At 39.4% G+C, this 19,617-nt stretch overlaps 3 protein-coding genes across 3 annotated transcripts; 2 read left to right on the forward strand and 1 right to left on the reverse strand.

Annotated features, from left to right (window-relative positions):
• The first annotated feature begins 304 nt into the window (after positions 1–304).
• Positions 305–1,415, forward strand: LOC133714068 (large ribosomal subunit protein P1-like). Its single transcript, XM_062140080.1, has 4 exons — positions 305–455; positions 561–633; positions 818–1,027; positions 1,127–1,415. Exons 2-4 carry the CDS (start codon positions 565–567, stop codon positions 1,178–1,180), a joined length of 333 nt encoding a protein of 110 aa, XP_061996064.1. The 5' UTR covers positions 305–455; positions 561–564; the 3' UTR covers positions 1,181–1,415.
• Positions 1,416–2,034: 619 nt separating this feature from the next.
• Positions 2,035–5,820, reverse strand: LOC133714066 (granule-bound starch synthase 1, chloroplastic/amyloplastic-like). The gene is made up of 14 exons (XM_062140077.1): positions 5,656–5,820; positions 5,227–5,567; positions 5,054–5,134; positions 4,876–4,974; positions 4,683–4,772; positions 4,155–4,218; positions 3,958–4,058; positions 3,763–3,872; positions 3,443–3,686; positions 3,184–3,360; positions 2,879–3,070; positions 2,683–2,769; positions 2,473–2,601; positions 2,035–2,389 (listed from the first exon to the last, which is right to left on the reverse strand). Exons 2-14 carry the CDS (start codon positions 5,548–5,550, stop codon positions 2,267–2,269), a joined length of 1,821 nt encoding a protein of 606 aa, XP_061996061.1. The 5' UTR covers positions 5,551–5,567; positions 5,656–5,820; the 3' UTR covers positions 2,035–2,266.
• Positions 5,821–9,556: 3,736 nt separating this feature from the next.
• On the forward strand, positions 9,557–19,462 carry LOC133715560 (uncharacterized). Its single transcript, XM_062142093.1, has 19 exons — positions 9,557–11,055; positions 11,193–11,504; positions 11,618–11,857; positions 11,977–12,103; positions 12,201–12,358; positions 12,491–13,124; positions 13,739–13,803; positions 13,895–13,996; positions 14,090–14,232; positions 14,478–14,533; positions 14,801–15,465; positions 15,568–15,758; positions 15,866–16,157; positions 16,640–16,927; positions 17,031–17,140; positions 17,498–17,831; positions 18,342–18,743; positions 18,843–19,089; positions 19,182–19,462. Exons 1-19 carry the CDS (start codon positions 9,625–9,627, stop codon positions 19,205–19,207), a joined length of 5,823 nt encoding a protein of 1,940 aa, XP_061998077.1. The 5' UTR covers positions 9,557–9,624; the 3' UTR covers positions 19,208–19,462.
• The last annotated feature ends 155 nt before the right edge of the window (positions 19,463–19,617 follow it).

A 19,617-nucleotide genomic window follows, 5' to 3' on the forward strand; every position in this document is an offset into this window, starting at 1 on the left:
TACGCGGGTTTATGCCAAGTAGCTAGACAACCAGCGAACCACCTAACATTCGAGAAACTCACTATCTTGCTCGCTTCTTCGACTCTATTTCTTTCAACTATGTCCTCCGAAGTTAATTTCATAGAAACTAGTAATGCTATTAGCCGTGATATGAAAGAAGTTCATTTTCATATAGGAAAGAACGAAATGAAAGTTTTATTTCAGAGTCCTAAATGCAAACGATGTCGTTTTCATCTACATCAAAACATATTAACCACTTTTGGGTTATGGACCTTTCGACTTGTTAGTCCACATTCTTCAAATGGGCTTCAGAGATATGAGGGAGCCCATTTAAGCGCCTTTAAAAACCTAGACCTCGCTAGAAAATCAGAAACCCTAAAGCAGAGCCATTGTGGTGTTGCAGCAGCCGCAGAGCACTCTTAAGCACAATCACTCTCAGATCTCATCTTCCTCAGGTAAACCCACCTCTCCCTCCGGTTTAATCTTTTCGAGTATTAGTGTTCATTTGTTCACTGTAAACCAGAGTATTAATTCTGGTTCTGGTTTGTGGTTTATTGCAGAACCATGTCGATTTCAGAGATTGCTTGCACCTACGCCGCTTTGATCCTCCACGACGATGGCATCCCCATCACTGTATGCTTCGTTTCCTTCTCTGCTTGATATTTTCATAAAAAGTTTAGATTTTTTGAGTTAATGGTTATTGGGTTATCCCTGCTGGGTAGAAATTGTTGTTGTTTTTCTAAGCTGTTATTGTTTAATCTATGTTGGTGTGAGTTTGTGTTCTGAGGCTGTTGTTATGGTTGATTGGTTGTTATAGGCTGAGAAGATTGCCGCTTTGGTCAAAGCTGCCAATGTCTCTGTCGAGTCCTACTGGCCTGGTTTGTTTGCCAAGCTTGCCGAGAAGAGAGACATCGGTGACCTCATCTTGAATGTTGGTGCCGGAGGCGGTGGTGGTGCTGTTGCCGTTGCTGCCCCAGGTGCAGGCGCCGCCGCCCCTGCTACAGCTGCTCCAGTGGAAGAGAAGAAGGTAGTTGAATTATTCTTATGAGATTATGGAATTTGTTTTTGTGGTTGGGTTTTTGAGGGGTTATCTGATATGGGGGTTTTTGTTTGTTTGATTTTACAGGAGGAGCCAAAGGAAGAGAGTGATGAAGATATGGGATTCAGCTTGTTCGACTAGGAGCTCCTTTCAGAATTATAAGCAGTGATTTTATGTTTCAGAACTTGTAGTACTTTGGAGACTATTTTACTTTATTTAATCTAGTAGAGGGTTTCTCCCTTTTGGTTTTGGAATTGTGTATTGGTGAAGACAGATTGTTCAGAGAGTCATGAGTTTCTGGGCATTCATCTTAATTTTGAATATTTGCGTTTAAGCTTCTTGATATATAATTATGTTGCCCAAAGATTTACCTGCATGTGGTTACTTGAGAGTATTGATGTGTTATGCATTTAACTTGGGTAGATTATATATATTGCATGACTTAAGGTTATGGTTGATTCTCTGTTGGAGTGAAATTTCATGGTATAGTGTCTTGATCTGTTAATCTTTGAAGGAGCTAGGACTTTGATTGTGTTTGGGTTTTAGGTTTTCTAAACCATGGTAGAATAGTCGGAGACGGATGAGAGCTAGAATTAATCCTTTCATGTGTGTGGGATACAAGTTACTTGGAGTTTGAAAGCTGGATGGTGCCTGAATTGTTTGTTGTCCATAACAGCCATCACCTCTGCTCTTAGGTTTTATGTTTTCTCCGTCCAATTTGTGTTCTTATGGTCTTCTGCCACATGAGTAGGCTGGTCACACATTTTTGAATTGACCAGTGTTTAAACCCTGGAACATTAGGACCTTATGGTGAATGGTAAAGCTGATTTGGTATTTAAACCCTGAACCCATTGGCATAAACTATTTGGTGTTTAAACCCTGAAACAGTTTGGTGTTTAAACCGCTAAACCCATAATGCCTAAATTGTGGAGTTGGTGTTTTGCTTGATTAATTAGGGTTTGGTGCAAAATATAAGAATACTTGATGGATACAAATTAGAACAAAAAATATTGATTTTCATTTGCACTACTAGCTATTAGGCTGTGTGGTGAGAGCCACCACTGCCTGCAGAAACTAGGCTACGGTTTCACTTATTAATTATATACTTATGCCTCCACAACTGCATAATCTTTGTCACAATACACTCAAGGCGGGTCAGTTAGGACAGCAGATTCTGTTCCGTGTTGGTTCACAAAACTGAATCAACAGGTTGAACTTGTTTTGTTTTCATGGCGTTGCGACATTTTCCTTGGAGAGGGGTGCAATTTCCTCACCATCACCATCTAGTCCGGGTTCGCTGTCAGCAACACCCAAACTTAGCAGCACTTCTTCCCACTTCTTAGCAGGTCCCTGTCCCAATGTGCCACAATCGCATTAGATATGGAATATCGAGATTCTATGGAATGGATTATTCATGATTTCATGTATCATACCTTCCATGAGAAATCTTGAGACATGCAGTTCTTAATGATCTCAGCAAAAGCCGGAGTTCCATAAGTTCTAAGAGCTCTTGTAACAGTTGTGGCCACAGCTTGTACATCCACAGGATCAACAACGTCACACTGAAATATTTATTTCTAAGGCTGAAGCTCACACTAACGTTATTGAAACTCAGTGCGAACCTAAAGAAAAATATGTATTACCTCGACATTGAAACTTCCCATCTGAAATCCTGTGAATCCTTCTTTAACAGTGTCTACCAACCCGCCAGTTGATGCAACAATGGGAACCTGCAAAAAGCAGGGGTGAATTAGAAATAGCCACCCAGTTAGAAAAACAGTACATTGCAAATATGTGTACTAATTCGAAGGAAGAACTTCTTGGAGGCACGGATCTTACAGTTCCATAACGCATAGCATGCAACTGAATGAGACCACAAGGCTCAAATCTGCTGGGAATCAACATAAAATCAGCTCCGGCTGTTATCATATGGGCCAGAGGAACGTTAAATTTTGCTACTCCTCGAGCTTTGTCAGGGTATTCTTCTTCCAATTGGAGAAGCTGCTTCTCCATTGGTTTTTTGCCAGTCCCCTGAGAGAATTGCAGAATGCAGCTTAGGTTAGTAGATATAGCTTTTTAGTAATTACTAATTAGGATGAAAAATTTGCAAAAGGGTGAAAACATCTTCCATGTCTGGTACTTACAAGAACTATAATCTGAACATTCTCTTTGATGAAGTGGGGAATCGCTTCTATAAGAATATCCGAACCCTTCTGCTCTTCAAGCCTACCAATGAAACCTATTACAGGGATGTTCTTATCCACTGGCAAACCGACTTCTGCTTGGAGGGCTTCTTTCAAAATAGGCTTTGCATCCATCACCTAAGCAAGCCAAACTTCAAAAACTTGCCATATAAATCAAAGAATCTGTTCATGGAATTTCAAGTTTAATAATTGTTCTTACTGTTGTAGCATCATATTTGACATCTGTATACTTGTCAGTTAACGGGTTCCATTCCTGGACATCCATGCCATTTACTATACCAAGAATTTCAGTTTTCCGAATAATGTTATCCAATTCGACTCCTTTCTCAATTGAAGAAACAAGTTCTTTGGCATAGTACGGGCTAACGGTCAAGACCTTATCAGATTCTAAGATTCCAGCTTTCATCCAGTTAATTTTCCTCCCTTTCACTGGTTTGTTATAGCTGTAGAATTGGAATGAGTCATACTCAAGATGCAATCATATGATACCACTATTCTATTGTGCCCAGAAAACCATACCCATCAATGAAGTCAAAGGAGCTTTTAAATGCAGATGGCAGATTGAGAAGTGAGAAGTCCGCGAATGCAAATCTGCCTTGGTATGCAATGTTGTGAATGCAAAAGGCTACCTGTAACAAGATTGGCACACTACCTTAAGGAATTGCATATGACAGGAATGGGCAGAACACAAATCGGTTTACACCAGTCACTTACTTTGGCACTCTTGTATATTCCTTTGGGTTGGTATATGGCTTTCAGGTAGCATGAGAGGAGGGCTGTGTGCCAGTCATTGGCAATGAAAACAACATCTTCTCCTGCATGTAGGAAGTTCATAGTATCAATTCATAAATGATTTTTATTATTTTATATAGTGAGTATTGGTTTAGAGAATTGTAGTTGAGTTTTCCTACCATATGGTCCTGAAAAATATTGGTTGCTGGTAAGATTCAGAACTCTCGGTGCCTCTAGAGCTGCCTAAAACATATAAGTTTATACAATCATCAGAATTGAACATAAAATTGCAGGAAAGAAAAAGAAATCAGTAAGGACAGGTATAAGATGCAAGGATTGATATACCATTTCCTAACAGCTTAAGAGTAACTAAGAGTATATGTAACACAAATTAGAAACTTTAGGCAAAAATCCACAAGGCAATCTCTTCAGCAAAAGCTGCCCTTTCGACCACTTCTCACTTAGAACCAAACACCTACACAACCATTTACTGATGTACAATGCAATCACTTGTGCAAGAAGCCTAAATCTTTAATTACAAAAGCATCGTACATAGCTACATATTGTGGTGCCATAGGAGATTAACTGCATATCTAAAACCTTTTTATGACTCTTGCATATTTAATGAAAGATCAACTTCACAGAGTAAATTCCAGAGGATTCCAATAACATATGCAAGCACAAAGTGACAAAGATGGAGATTATACCTGGCATAACAAGCTGAATCTAAGTTGGTTGTCCGTGTAATCCTCACCAGCGCTAGGCCCGTATATTTTCGATGCAGTTTTCCCCCATACCTTGAAAAACCAGAGTCACCAAGACATCAAATTAAAGGGACAAACTTTTTCCAACTAATCAAACTATTCAAATTCAGAAACAACAATGACCCAAAAGACCAACCTTTTCGAGAAACCGTGGGTGATCTACAAAAACACGATCAACCCCTCGTTTGTGGCAGTGAAAAAACCGAACCGTCTCAATCTTCTGTCCTACTTTAAGCTACATACACATCATCAATGTCAAAAAAATTGAAGAGTTTATATCTAAATCCCGAAGTAGATTATATAACTACACACACCTCAACCGTAACTTCTGTATCCCATGCATCTTTGTACTGATCATAACGCGGTGAAACAGTCATCACACGGTGCCCATTTGCCTGAAAATTGATCATGTTCACTTGTCATGCTCATCAATATATATAACTTGATAGTCAAAAACAAAGAATTGAAGGAAACAAAGCGAACTTACGGCCATAGCTGGTGGGAGACCTCCAAGAACATCTCCAAGTCCACCAGTCTTGCTCCATGGACCAACCTCTGCACCCACAAACACCAAATTCATCCCACTCCCACATACAATAGCACCCGAACGCTTCGAACTCCGAGTGTTCAATTTCCTCATAGCAATCGATTTCGCCTTCACTACGTTCAAAGCTCTCAACCCATTATGAGTCGGGGCCTGCTTCCCAAAACCCAAGTTCTGAAACGTCGGTTTAGCCTCTGGGGTAGATGACACGCCGTAGTTGACATGAGCGCTTGTGGAAGTGAAGCTTGAAGCAGTGACAGTTGCCATTAATGGCTAGCAATGTTCTGAAAAAGAGTGGAACTTTTGAGAAACTAGATCACTGTTAAAGTTAGGAGAAAGCAATCATCAGCAAAAGGGAAACAGAAAGCTCACCTAACTAGACAAGGCTGCAGTGAATGAGTTCTTGTTCTTCTTCTTGACCAAAATGCTCAGCTGCTGACGACTGGGGGGCTTTAAAGCAAGTGATCAAGAGGGTGTGGGTGTAATTTCCAGTTTTCACATGGCGACTAAAAGATCTTTGTTGAGGGGTTTGAAATGGCTAGGACCTCAAGATTCATTTGCGGTCTACAAGTTCCTTAGTTGCGGACCCAGTTTGCAAGACGCATGGTGGAATATGCTCAAAGAATTTCTCGTCTGCAAATTGTTCTTGGACTGAAGTTCAAGTAGTAGGGCAGGGAGTTGGGTCAATGTCTGTCCACGTCCGGCTCCGTACAACCTTATTAGAAGAGAAATTTCATTCGTAATCAAAGATTACAATGAGTAAGGTGTAAAAGTCATTCTATCAACAATTAACATGAATCATGAATGTGATGAAACCAAATTTTACCCACACTAGACATCAATCTGAAAGTCCAGACACACTGTTGGAACTCAGAAAACCCTGACTCTAAACAAAGTGCAAAAGCTGATTGACAATACTTCTTTAACAAGACAATGAGAATTTTTATTACCCTCTCATCTTGTAAGTCGCTAACTACAAACTTGAACTAAATAATAAAAAAACTATTGCACAAAGCCTTTATGGCAAAGTCAACTAAATATAACGTCACTTTATAACCCATACGCAGGAACAGTGCAGCCTTGACATCTCACCTCTCGTCTAGCCAAGAAGATCAATGAAACCATACAACCTTACATGTGCCAACACAAACTCGCCACCCAGAGTACACCCGGCCAGTCATTTGATCGACCAAGTGTATACTCTTCATGACTTCGACCCGATAAAATTGGATTGCTAGAGACTCAGACTTGGGACTGCAGTAAACCCAACACTGCCACCACCCTACTGTCGACACCTTCTCTTGCTTGTACCATCTCAGATACACCAAAACCGGGTATGGAAATACCAAATGCAAACCCTCCTCCACCTTCCCTCGAGTTCGCATTTAAATTTTTCGAGCTTATATATTTTTAACTCATTTGAGTTTCGTATATAACTTTTATAAGGTTCATAAACAACTTGTATGTGAATCTAATGATCATGAGACAAAGGAGGGTATTTTGTCTTTTACAATAAATTCTTTGTATTTAAGAAGCTAAGCACCGATGTGCACCCTATGTTTTTCTAGCGCCTATGGAGTAGTACCAAATGAGGGTCTCCACTACCTCTACGTATTTGAATGTATACTGAGTAGGTCTATTTTTACGTATCAATTGTGGGTACTACTACTAGCTTCTTGTCTGTTTGTGTCCTTAAATGAAAGTGGAAGGGTATATAACAACCTATTCTGCCTTGTGATTCATACTATTTCCCCTTGATTCAAAAAAAAAAAAAATCATGAGACGAATCGTGTTATATTTGAATAAGCTTGCTTGTTGGAGTGCGGCATTACTAAAACATTGTTCACAAAACTCGGCTTTTCCTTCAATAAATTTCAATAACCAAATGTTTAACTTAATTTTCTAATTTAATTTATTCAAATTGGAGATCAAGTGATTAAGAATTCTCCAAGTGCACAACTTAAAATATGATTTCTTCATGACTTTTTTTTTTAAGACAAAAACAAAACAAGAAAACAAACTACAGAGAGAAACCTCTAAGCACTCCCCCACCCAACTGATCCAAATGGAACGCATGAGACACAGAAAGGGGGAGATAGTGGTGCCAAACTGCTGCAAAATGATTTTGAAGATCAAAGTTTGCTAATTTGTCTGCCACAAAATTAGCCTTCCTGAAAATATGTCTGAACCTGATGAAAGAGAAAGAAGAAGCAAGCTTCCAAATATCCTCCACCAAAGTCTTAATCCGCCAAGGAGTAGCTATCTTCGAGTCTCCTTCAACTACGACTCTGGAAAAGTTATAATGTTGAGCAACATGTAATACATCCCTGAGAGCTGTAGCTTCTGCAATGAGAACTGAAGCAGGTCCCAGATTCTTAGAAGCAGCAAAAAAAAGGTTGACCATCAACATTCCTAAAAACAAAGCCAAGAGAAGCATTACCTTGCCTCACAGAGCCATCAAAATTTATTTTAATTTGATCATGATCCGGAGGATTCCATTTAGTATGAAAGTACTTAGAAACCTTAGTATTACACACTTTAAGATTAGCTTTGCAGTAGTTAGCTCCCAGAGTAACAGCCCCGAAGAAGGCTTAAGAAGGGGAGGGAACTAACTGTTTAAAAACTACCTGATTTCTGGTATGCCAAATTGACCAAGAAATAAGAAGGACTTGTGATATAGTATCTGCATTAAGATTAGGATTATGAAACAAAGATTCTATCCAAGAAATAAAAGAAGCAAGCCAATTATTAGGAATAGATGTGTTATTTGAAAATCTCCAAACAGCCTGAGCAAAGTTACAATGCATAAAAAGATGGTCTAAATTTTCAGTGTCATTATGGCACAGAGGACAACAAGAAGGAATATTAGGATTATAAAGAGAGAGCTCATCTCTTGTCTTCAGTCGATTTCTCAAAAGTGTGTAAGCAAAAATCTTAATTTTAGGAGGAATATTCAAATGCCAAATTTTATTCAAAACCTTGGATTTAGAATGAGAGGCATTCTTTTGTGCAAGTAACCAAGAAGCAATCTTGATGGAAAACTTACTTGAGCCTGACTGTCCCCAAACAAATTCAGCTGGCATATCATTCATAGGAATAGGAACAACAAGAATTTGCATAACAATATCATGAGGAAGCAATAAAGAAAGAGCATCTTTATTCCTCTGAAAGTTTTGAATAAAAGAAGAAACTTTAAGAGTCCAGTCTAAATGGTTCCTTTCATCTTTAGGGATTATCAAATAAAGAGGATAAGGCAAAACCCAATTAAAAGTCTAGAATAAAATGTCTTTACCATTCCCAACAGTCCATCTCATACCTTCCATTACTAAAGATTTGGCATCAACAATTCCTTTCCAAGCTAAAGAATTGGAAGTCTTTTTATTAACAGATAACAAGTGGGAATTTGTAAGGTGTTTGGCAGTAACCAATTGAACCCACCAATTATGAGGTTCAGTGAGAATCTTCCAAACTAATTTAGCTAGAGCAGCTCTATTAAAGCACTCAACAGGCCTAATTCCTAAACCTCCCATGTCCTTAGGAAGACAAACCTGCTCCCAGGCCATAGGAGGGGTCTTACCACCCCAAAAGAAATCTCTACATTGGGTATCAATAACAGTTGTAACTTTTTTAGGACATTTAAAGCAAGATAGAGCATGGTTAGACATACCTAAAAGATTTACTTTAATCAGAGTTAATTTTCCACCTCTCGACAAAGTATTGGCCATCTTTTTCTGCAGTTTCAAAAGTAAATCAGACGTATGATAGGATCCTTCCAAAAAATAATGTTATGAATTCCTAGATATTTACCAATAGAAGATTTATGATTAATGCCTAACATAGCAGATATATCGCGTTTAACGGCATTAGAAACATTAGAGGAAAAGTAAATAATGGACTCAATAAAATTTATCTGCTGTCCATAAGCTTCTGAAAATCTGGCTAGAATCTGAGCAATATTAGCAGCTGCAGAATGAGAAACTTTGGCAAAGATTAAACAGTCATTTGCAAACATGAGATTAGAAATTTTGAAACCATGTTTAGAAGATAAAATACCAACATGAGTTCTGGGAGACAAAAAGTTTTCTTCATGACTTGAAACAAAAAGATTTCAAGTCAACCTTGAACACCACTAATCCTTCAGCTCTATGCCTCTATCGGAATTGTTTGGTACCCTTTGTACACGACATGTCGTTAATCCCTTTCCAATTTGACTGTAACCAAACGACATGCGCATCGTAGTTTTGATTCACAAGAAACAGACTTTTATACTGACGGAGACGAACTACCGGCCATAGCTAGAAGAAGAAGAAGAAGAAGCAGCAGCAGTAGAGAGCTCTGGAGATGACCAAGAAGCTCACACAATCGGAACCACAACTCGCCATGGAGCTCGACCTCGACTCGTTCCTCAACTCACACCTCTCCTCCTCCTCCTCTGACTCCGACCACGACCTCACCTCCGTCCCTCGCCGTACGATCGACGAAATCCTCAACGACACCGATTCATCCAGGTCAGCATCCCCCTCCTCTTCCCCGCGTAGTTCGACCTTATCTCAGTTCCTCGCGTCCGATCCCAAACCGCCACAGAGCGACGCCGTTTCGGTCGCCAGCGGAAGAACCGAGGGAGCGGCGCGGTTGAGTCAATTGGAGGAGAAGGCGGTCCGGCCGGGTTTGAATTTGTACAGCCGGGCTAGGTCCGGGGATTTCCCGGACGATTCGGTCGGGAGAGTTTCGAGGCCGTCGCCGTGGCTGTTGGGAGGTGTGAGGACGAATGCGAAGCCCGGGGCCGCGCTCGCGGCGGCTGCGGCGGCTTCGAGGTCGATGCCGACGCCGCACGCCGCGGCGATCAAGTCGAGGAGGAGCGCCGGGAGCGGGAGTTTCCAGAAGGTTGTGGAGGCTGCGGAATTGGGTGAGAGATCGGAGGGAGGGTCCAATTTTAACGGGGATAGCAATGCGGTTGGTTCCGAAACGACGCCGTCGAATTCGAATGAAGTAGAGGAGGATTTTGGTGGTGAGTTGGGGAGGAAAGATGAGGTTTTGGAGAGGGAGAGGGAGGTAGAGCAGGTGAGTCAGGTTGATGAAGTTAGTGCTGGCAATGCTGGTGAAGAATTGGATGAGAATTCAACAAATTTAGATGCAACTGATGTTAAAGATAATGAATTGGATGAGAATGTTCGGGTTTCGGAGGAAGGTCCACCAGAGGAAGAAGATTTAGATGAAAATAGTCTTTCTTTGAAACATGGTGATGTTAAGGATGAGCCTACTGGTGAGGATGAGCAGCATCTTGGTGGTAATAATGGTGATGATGAGGTTGGTGATAATGACAATGATAAAGATGGTGAGGATCATTTTGATGATGATGATGATGCATTGGGAACTTCAATCACTCAACTTGTGGAGGAGAGAATCGAGCAACTAGAGAGCAGGAGGATTAGTAAAAAAGCGGAAAAGAAATCAAGAAAGCCACTTGAAATCGCCGAAGAGCTAGAGAAGAAACAAGCTTCAACTGCTTTGGATTGGGAAGAGGGTGCTGCTGCTCAACCTATGAGACTTGAGGGTGTTCGGAGAGGGTCCACCACATTGGGATATTTCAATGTTGATGCTAAAAATACCATTACGCGGACCCTTTCTGCTCCGGCTTTGAGGCGTGATCATGGTACGCCACAAGTACTGGGAGTTCACAGTAATTACATTGCAATAGGAATGTCGAGAGGGGTTGTCCTTGTTGTCCCCAGTAAATACTCTCCTTATAATGCTGACAACATGGATGCAAAGGTTACATTCTGTTAACTCGCTCTTATTGCTTTTAATTCTTTTTGTTTCAAGCAGCATTTCCATATTTTACTTAGTCTTACCTATTATGAAATTGAGATAGGTAACTCATATTAATCACTATGGATTATATTTTCCAGCTGATATTTCTTGGATTGCAAGGAGAGCGGTCTTATGCTGCGGTAACTTCTATATCCTTCAATCAGCAAGGGGATCTACTCTTAGCTGGATACGCCGATGGTCACATTACAGTTTGGGATGTTCAGAGGGCATCCGCTGCCAAAGTAATTACCGGAGAACATACAGCTCCAGTTGTACATACTTTTTTTTTGGGGCATGATTCTCAGGTCACACGTAATTTTAAGGCAGTTACTGGGGATAGTAAGGGTCTGGTACTGTTACATTCCTTCTCTGTGGTTCCCCTGCTTAATAGATTCTCCATCAAAACACAGGTAAATCACTATTTGGCATTGCTGACAGATGTAGGCATGTAGTAGTTGATGTGTGATCTTCCAACAATATAATTTTATCAACCTGATCATCTTATTCATCTTCACTGGAACAGTGCCTTCTAGATGGACAAAAAACAGGCACGACGCTGTCAGCTTCACCACTCCTCATTGATGAATTGAGTGGAAGCTCTTCACTTTCCTCTCAGGGAAATGCGATGGGTTCAGGCAGCAGTATTGGTGGTATGATGGGTGGTGTGGTTGGTGGGGATGCAGGTTGGAAACTCTTCAATGAAGGATCCTCTTTGTTTGAAGAAGGTGTGGTCGTATTTGTCACCCATCAAAATGCTTTGGTGGTATGAAGCCCTCAGATGATAGAGTGAATTCCATGTACCTTATATTTTAAGAATTGATGCTTGGCTCTTTTTGCACATTATTTTTTCACATTGTGTTAAACCTTGTGTCTTCTTTGCAGGTAAGACTAACTCCCACTTTGCATGTCTATGCACAACTTTCTAAACCAGATGGGGTTCGGGAGGGTTCCATGCCTTGTACTGCTTGGAAATGCACAACTCAATTGCATAATTCACCTACTAATAGTGGTAAGGTTTGACTTTCCCTGTTAAATTACCAGTTGACGGATTCCTAAGATGAGAGTTCAGCCATTCATTTATTTGTTCATTTATTTCTTTGGATTAGAGAATACGCCTACTGAAGCAGTTGAAAGAGTTTCATTACTTGCAATTGCTTGGGATCGGAAAGTTCAGGTAGCAAAGTTGGTCAAATCAGAGCTGAAAGTATATGGTAAATGGTCTCTTGAAAGTGCAGCCATAGGTGTGGCTTGGTTGGACGATCAGGTATGTGCCTGATTTAATGTCTTTTATTTTGCTGAATTTATGTTATTCTGCCTAGAAGAGTTCTGTAGATGGTGTAGGAGTCAAGTTTAGCTCACAACATGATGGGCATAATTTGAGGTTTTTTGTCTGCAGATGCTGGTGGTTCTCACGATAACTGGACAACTTTGTTTGTTTGCAAAGGATGGAACTGTAATTCACCAAACAAGTTTTTCTCTAGATGGTTTTAGAGGGGATGATCTCATTTCTTATCATACTCACTTCATCAATGTATTTGGAAACCCTGAAAAAGCTTATAACAATTGCATAGCTGTAAGAGGAGCTTCTGTATATGTACTTGGACCTACTCATCTTATTGTTTCCCGGCTTCTCCCATGGAAGGAACGGATTCAGGTTTTACGGAGAGCTGGTGACTGGATGGGTTCTTTGAACATGGCAATGACAATTTATGATGGCCAAGCTCATGGTGTTGTTGACCTTCCTAGAACTCTGGATGCTGTACAGGAGGTCATAATGCCCTACCTGGTTGAGCTGCTTTTGTCATATGTAGAGGAAGTTTTTTCTTATATTTCAGTAGCATTCTGCAACCAAATTGAAAAAATGGATCAAGTTGATGCCTTAAACAGACAAAGTAGTACTGTGCACACTGAAATTAAAGAGCAATACACCCGTGTTGGTGGGGTTGCAGTTGAATTCTGTGTCCATATCAAGAGGACTGACATACTTTTTGATGAGATCTTCTTGAAGTTTGTAGCTGTTCAACAGAGAGGTATTATCAACCCAGTGTGCTTTTGCATTTAATGGTCTGGTAGAACTTCATGCATTTATTCTTTTCTTTTCTGAAGTCTTGGATCTCTGGATTAAGAGTTATTTTATTTAAGTGAAAAATATGGGAATCATTCTTGAATTTCTTATCCTATGAAGTGGTAAACTCCATTTTGCTACCAACTATGATTGAATCTGAATGGCATTTTAAGAAGAGTACCTTTGTAGCATCAACAATACATAAAATGAAAGTACCAATTTTATTGTCCTACTACAACTCATGGCAAGGGTCATTCTAAAGGCTGAAGTGCATTAAGCAGTATAGGGTTGAAACTTTTCATCTTTGAGAATAACTTTGTTGAAGTCTTAGTAGACCTGCATTTCAACTTCCTTTCATGATTTGATGGTAAGTGGATTAATACTTCAGTATTTGATAGAACAAGGCAATTAGGTTCTAGGAATTTTGTACTGCTTTCGGGTTGTGTGAGCTGCAGTGCTGTAGATTTGCAGCATATGAAGTATGTGCTGTGTTTCATAGCTAGAAGTACACTACATACAAAATTTTCCTTTTTATCCACTATTGCATGCTACTAATATGTTTTTCTTGAATCTTTTTAGACACATTTTTGGAACTATTGGAGCCTTATATATTGAAGGACATGCTTGGTTCTCTTCCGCCTGAGGTACTGTATAATGTTCAAGTACTTTGGCTGTATTGGCAGCTATATTCTACAATCTACATAATGACATTCTTTCCCTTTTCCCTTTTCTAAGATTATGCAAGCTCTGGTAGAACATTACAGTCACAAAGGGTGGTTACAGCGTGTTGAGCAATGTGTCCTTCACATGGATATTTCTTCATTGGATTTCAATCAGGTCTCTACCTTTCAGATTTTTGCTAGTGATTTTTGTCCACTAGTTTTGTTTCTTTTAAATTTTCACCTCACATTAATTTTTCCTTTCTTGTAGGTTGTTAGGTTATGCCGCGAGCATGGATTATATAGTGCCCTGGTGTATCTTTTCAACAAAGGATTGAATGATTTCAGGTCACCATTAGAGGAGCTGTTGGTGGTCTTGCGAAATAGTCACAAAGAAGGTGCTATGGCCCTTGGGTACGATCTCCTTGATGTTTCTCCCTCATGTTGTAATCACTTGAGTTTGGAAATGTTTTAAGTAGTTTGTCGTACTACTTAAGTTTGCCTCTCCTTCCAGCGACATCTTAGCGAATCTTTCTTTTCATTGGTTAACTTGATAAAAAACCATATAATGAGTTGTATCATATATTTCAGTTTAGTTTTGAGCTGCATATTGCTATTTGACTTTCCCATGGTCTTATTTTACTTTTTGTTGTTTGCAGATACAGGATGCTAGTTTATTTGAAGTACTGCTTTTCAGGCCTTTTTTTTCCACCAGGTACAGACTTCACTTAAGGTTGGGCCTTTCAATATCACAGGACTCTAGCAGGATATCTCTTTCTATTATAAACCTATGTAGAAATGGCTTGGATCTTGAAGTAATTTACAGAAAAAGATATAGAAATGTCACAGAATAAGTATGAAGGGGTGAAGGAGGACCAGCATTCTGGAACACATGTTTAAATCACTTCAGTCTCTATATTTCCTAGGCTTTGACTTCATTATTCAGATTAAGAAACTTTGCATCAATCATCTCTCTTTGCAGGACAAGGAAAAATTCCTCCTTCACGCTTGCCATCTCTCAGAACAGAACTTTTGCAGTTTTTATTGGAGGGTTCTGATGCCCCTAATTCAAGAGCACTCTCAAGCGAATTCCCAGGAGGAGAATATCTCAACCTTTATTATCTCTTAGAGCTAGATACTGAAGCTACTTTAGATGTTCTGAGATGTGCTTTCACAGAAGTTGAAACCTCGAAATGGGACTTCTCTTCTCAAAATTCAGCTGATGCAGATACAGAGCTGCAGTATGGGAATAATTCAACGGCTCAAAGTCAGGATTCATTGGTCCAGAATACAATTGATACTCTTATTCACATTATTAGTAAGGACATTCCCCAGAAGGATGGATCTGCTAGCAGTGTTGACTCTGGATCAGTCGTAGAGTGGCCTTCAAAGAAAGATATTGATCATCTATTCGAGTTTATTGCATATTATGTTGCATGTGGAAAAGCTAATGTCTCGAAGACTGTACTTTCTCAGATTTTGGAGTATTTGACATCAGAGAATAACTTTCCAACGTCTGTTTCTGGAGATAGCATGATTTCAAAAAGAAGAGAGAAGCAGGTTCTTGGCCTTCTTGAGGTAGTGCCGGAGACTGATTGGAATTCATCTTCTGTGTTACAGCTATGTGAGAAAGCACAATTTTACCAGGTATATCTTCAAGTGTCCTATTAGCTTATGATGTTGTCTTAGAAACATGTTGATACAATTCATACAGTGTTGCTCACTACAAGGTTTCTTGATGTCTTTTAGGTATGTGGCCTAATTCATACCAGCAGACATCAGTATATTGCTGCCCTGGATTGCTATATGAAAGATGCAGCCGAACCCATTCATGCCTTTGCCTTTATCAACAAAACATTGTTACAGTTGACTGACGATGAATGTGCTGCTTTTCGATCAGCAGTTATTTCTAGAATTCCAGAGCTATTTAACTTAAACAGGTGATTCCTTAATTATCATGAATATTTCTTTTCTTTTTCATCTTTCACATTTTAATTGAAGTTCTTCCTCATTCATTCAATTTCTAACATCTTCTGATCCCATGTAGAGAGGGTGCATTCTTCTTGGTCATGGACCATTTTACCAGTGCAGAAGGTTCTCATATCCTATCTGAACTTCGCTCCCATCCACGAAGCCTTTTCCTGTACTTAAAAACAGTGATTGAGGTTCATTTATCTGGCACCCTCGACTTCTCAAGTTTAAAAACCGACAATCTTATGGGAGTAAAGGATCAAACAAAAGGAGTTGAGGCTTTCTTGGAAAGGGTCTCTAGTTTCCCACAGCTTTTGCGTGATAGTCCTATTAATTTGACTGATGATATGATTGAGCTTTATCTGGAGGTGAGCGCTTCATAAACTAGTGATCTTTTGTTATTTTTAAGTTTTAACTAAGTTTATTGGATGAATCAATGTTTTCAGCTCATCATTTGTCTCTGAAATTCTTGATCCTTCTTGAGCTATTGTGAGCTTTAAGTGTGTCCATTGTGCTCCAGTCTATTTGGGTCAGTTAAAGTGTACGTATTTTCAATATATTCATTCTGGCCAACTTTGAACTTTGAGGCTTGAAATAGTGAGCAAGTTTGTTTTCTGGTCATGAAGCTTATTCAATTAAAGTGTACTTATTTTCAATATATTCATTCTGGCCAACTTTGAACTTTGAGGCTTGAAATAGTGAGCAAGTTTGTTTTCTGGTCATGAAGCTTATTCAGTGTCATTGCGGTCTTTATGCATTACTTCCAATTTGATTAGGTTCAGAAATTCTTGTGGAGCACTTGTTGGGATACCAACTCAGGTTTTAAATGTTTCACTTTTTACTTCTGCAGCTGTTATGCCAGTTTGAATGCAAATCAGTTCTCAAATTCCTAGAGACATTTGATAGCTATCGCGTGGAGCACTGTTTACGCCTCTGCCAGAAATATGCAATAATAGATGCTTCATCATTCTTGTTGGAGAGGGTTGGTGATGTTGGAAGTGCACTTTTACTTACACTTTCCACCCTCAATGACAAATTTATCAAGCTTGAAACTGCTGTTGGTAGTCTAAATTTAAGTGGGGCTTCACGTGGTTCTGCTAGTACAGAATACTTGAGCAATGCTTTGAAAGTGGAGGAGGTCGGTAAATATCATTTTTGAATCTAGCATGTGGTTAGGTTTTTTATGCTTTCTATAGATTCGTTGAAGTGTTATGTATAACTTGTAAATTTTTCCATTTCAGGTGAATGATATAGACAGTATATTGCATGCATGTATAGGATTGTGCCAACGGAACACCCATCGTCTAAATCCTGATGAATCAGAGGCACTCTGGTTCAAATTGCTTGACTCGTAAGTTCAGTTTTCAATTTGGTCTCAGCTAAGCTTTACTCATGCACAATTATCTGGCCATAATGCATTCTTCAATTTCAGCATTTTGTCTTCCCTATTCAGAAGCGCCCCCCCCCCCCGGCCCAAAAAATAAAATAAAGAAAAAGAAAAAAGGAAGCTTGTTTGATTATCTTGACTATAAAGACTTGCATAACTATGATATACAAGGGAGCATTCTATCTATTATTGCACTTTAAAAACTGGTTCCGTGCTCTCTGTTATCTGTCTAGGATGATCCATGAAGGATTTCATTGTAGTCTTGCAGTACATGATCATGGAATTATTGAAGACTAATCATCCTCCCAACTTTCAATACAGGTTTTGTGAGCCTTTAATGGATTCGTTTAGTGCTGGTACGGTATCTAAAGGAGAAGATCATAATAGAATGGTAACCAATTCATTGCATTCACAAGAGGATGAAATTAATTTCACCATCAAGTGGAGAATCCCAAAGGCTCATAAAGGTGCTGATATTTTAAGAAAATTGTTTTCTCGGTTCATCAAGGAGATTGTTGAGGGCATGATAGGGTATGTTCGCCTTCCAACTATCATGTCAAAGCTCCTTTCTGACAATGGTAGCCAGGAATTTGGTGATTTTAAATTCACAATATTGGGGATGCTTAGCACATATGGCTTCGAAAGAAGAATTCTGGTACAGCAGCTTTATTTTAATCTCAGTTATGCTAGTTATGTACATGATGTATTCTTGTTCAAGGGAATTATTGTGTCAAAGTCATTCTTGTGGAACGTACTTACAAGGCAATAAGCATGAATAATTTCTATGTTATTTCTTAAAAACTAAAAAATAAAAACTACAATAAAATCTTCTATGTCATTTTGGTGATTTACTCTGCTTCTTCTCCTTGTGAATATCTACAACATCGAAAGTTGGTTGTCAAAGCTACAATTGTCAGTTGCATTAAATATATCTGCATAGACAGAAGCAGTACGCTTTGCAGTTGATTCATTTCTAGCTGTATTGTGGGGCTATTGAGCAGCACTCAAATCTTATGCAGAGTCTACTGATTAAGTGATATATTAAACTTTCTGCACTGACTGGATTCAAATTTAGACTCTGGATATCTAATTTGTTTCCTCTGAAGCTTTGTATTGTATTTCTTTTTGTTCTTTTCGGTTGCCTTTAACTCTATCTGTCATGTAGGATACTGCCAAGTCCCTGATAGAAGATGATACATTCTATACTATGAGCATCCTCAAGAAAGGAGCCTCACATGGGTATGCTCCTCGCAACCCAAAATGTTGCATATGCGATTGCCTCCTTGACAAGAACTCTTCCAGCTACATTCGCATTTTCAATTGTGGTCATGCAACACATCTTAAATGCGAAGTTTCAGAGAATGAAACATCAAGTCGTAGCTCGTCCTCTGGATGCCCAGTTTGTATGCCCAAGAAGAAATCTCAGAGGTCTAAAAACAAATCGGTTCTAGCAGAGGAGAGTTTAGTGAAGGTGTTTTCATCAAGAACCCATCATACTCATGGAACAGTTGTTCACCCACATGAAAGCACTTCTGAGAATAGCTATGGGATTCAGCAGATATCACGAGTATAGCAACTTCTTATTATCATTGTCATTATTGTCATTTTTGTTTCCTTGATTTTTGGTACATGAAACTAATTGAGAAACTGAACTTGGATATTGCAGTTTGAGATGTTGACCAATTTGCAGAAACATCGTGGATTAGTCGAGATTGAAAACATGCCTCAATTGAGGCTTGCCCCACCAGCTGTGTACCATGAAAAGGTTAAGCACGGACCTGTTCTGTCACCAGGAGAGAGCAGCAGTGATCTTGTGAGAACAGAGAAACAAAGTAAAATCAAGCAACTCAGGGAGGTAAAAGTAAAAGGATCATCTCTTCGGTTTCCCTTGAAAACAAACTTATTTGGTAATGGTAAGTATCTCATTAGGTCTCTTGTAAATGTAATGAAATTTGTGAGTCTGTGAAAGGTGTCCATTTCTAACATATAGATATCCACTTTCCAGGCAAGGACAAGATCAGCAGGCGATGATACTATTGCCATCTACAACTAACAAGTAACAATACTGGAGTTGGATTCTGCAGAGGCTGTCCAATAATATCTAGTAGGCACTAACCATGCTAGCTGAGTTTTAACCCGTTTTCCCTCCGTTTCCTGTATTCTTTTTAATCCTTCTGTGCTTCTATTTAGATCTGTTGTAAATACTTTGTAAAGTACCACAAATTTTGTAAATGATTTATAGAAAGGCATCTGCCATTTTGTAGTAAATCAAATATATTCCTTCCAGCTTCACGTGTCTTTATCTGGATTCATGGTGATACCGTCTGCATGGAACTTTCAGAAGGTAGTCTCCAAAGTCCTAAATAGCAACGTCACTGGGGAACACTGGCAGTTTCAGATGTACTGTGTAATGTGTATCCTTCCCAAGTTTGTTGCTAATG

The sequence above is a fragment of the Rosa rugosa genome, chromosome 6 (genome assembly GCF_958449725.1).
Source record: "Rosa rugosa chromosome 6, drRosRugo1.1, whole genome shotgun sequence".
Taxonomy (NCBI): Eukaryota; Viridiplantae; Streptophyta; class Magnoliopsida; order Rosales; family Rosaceae; genus Rosa; species Rosa rugosa.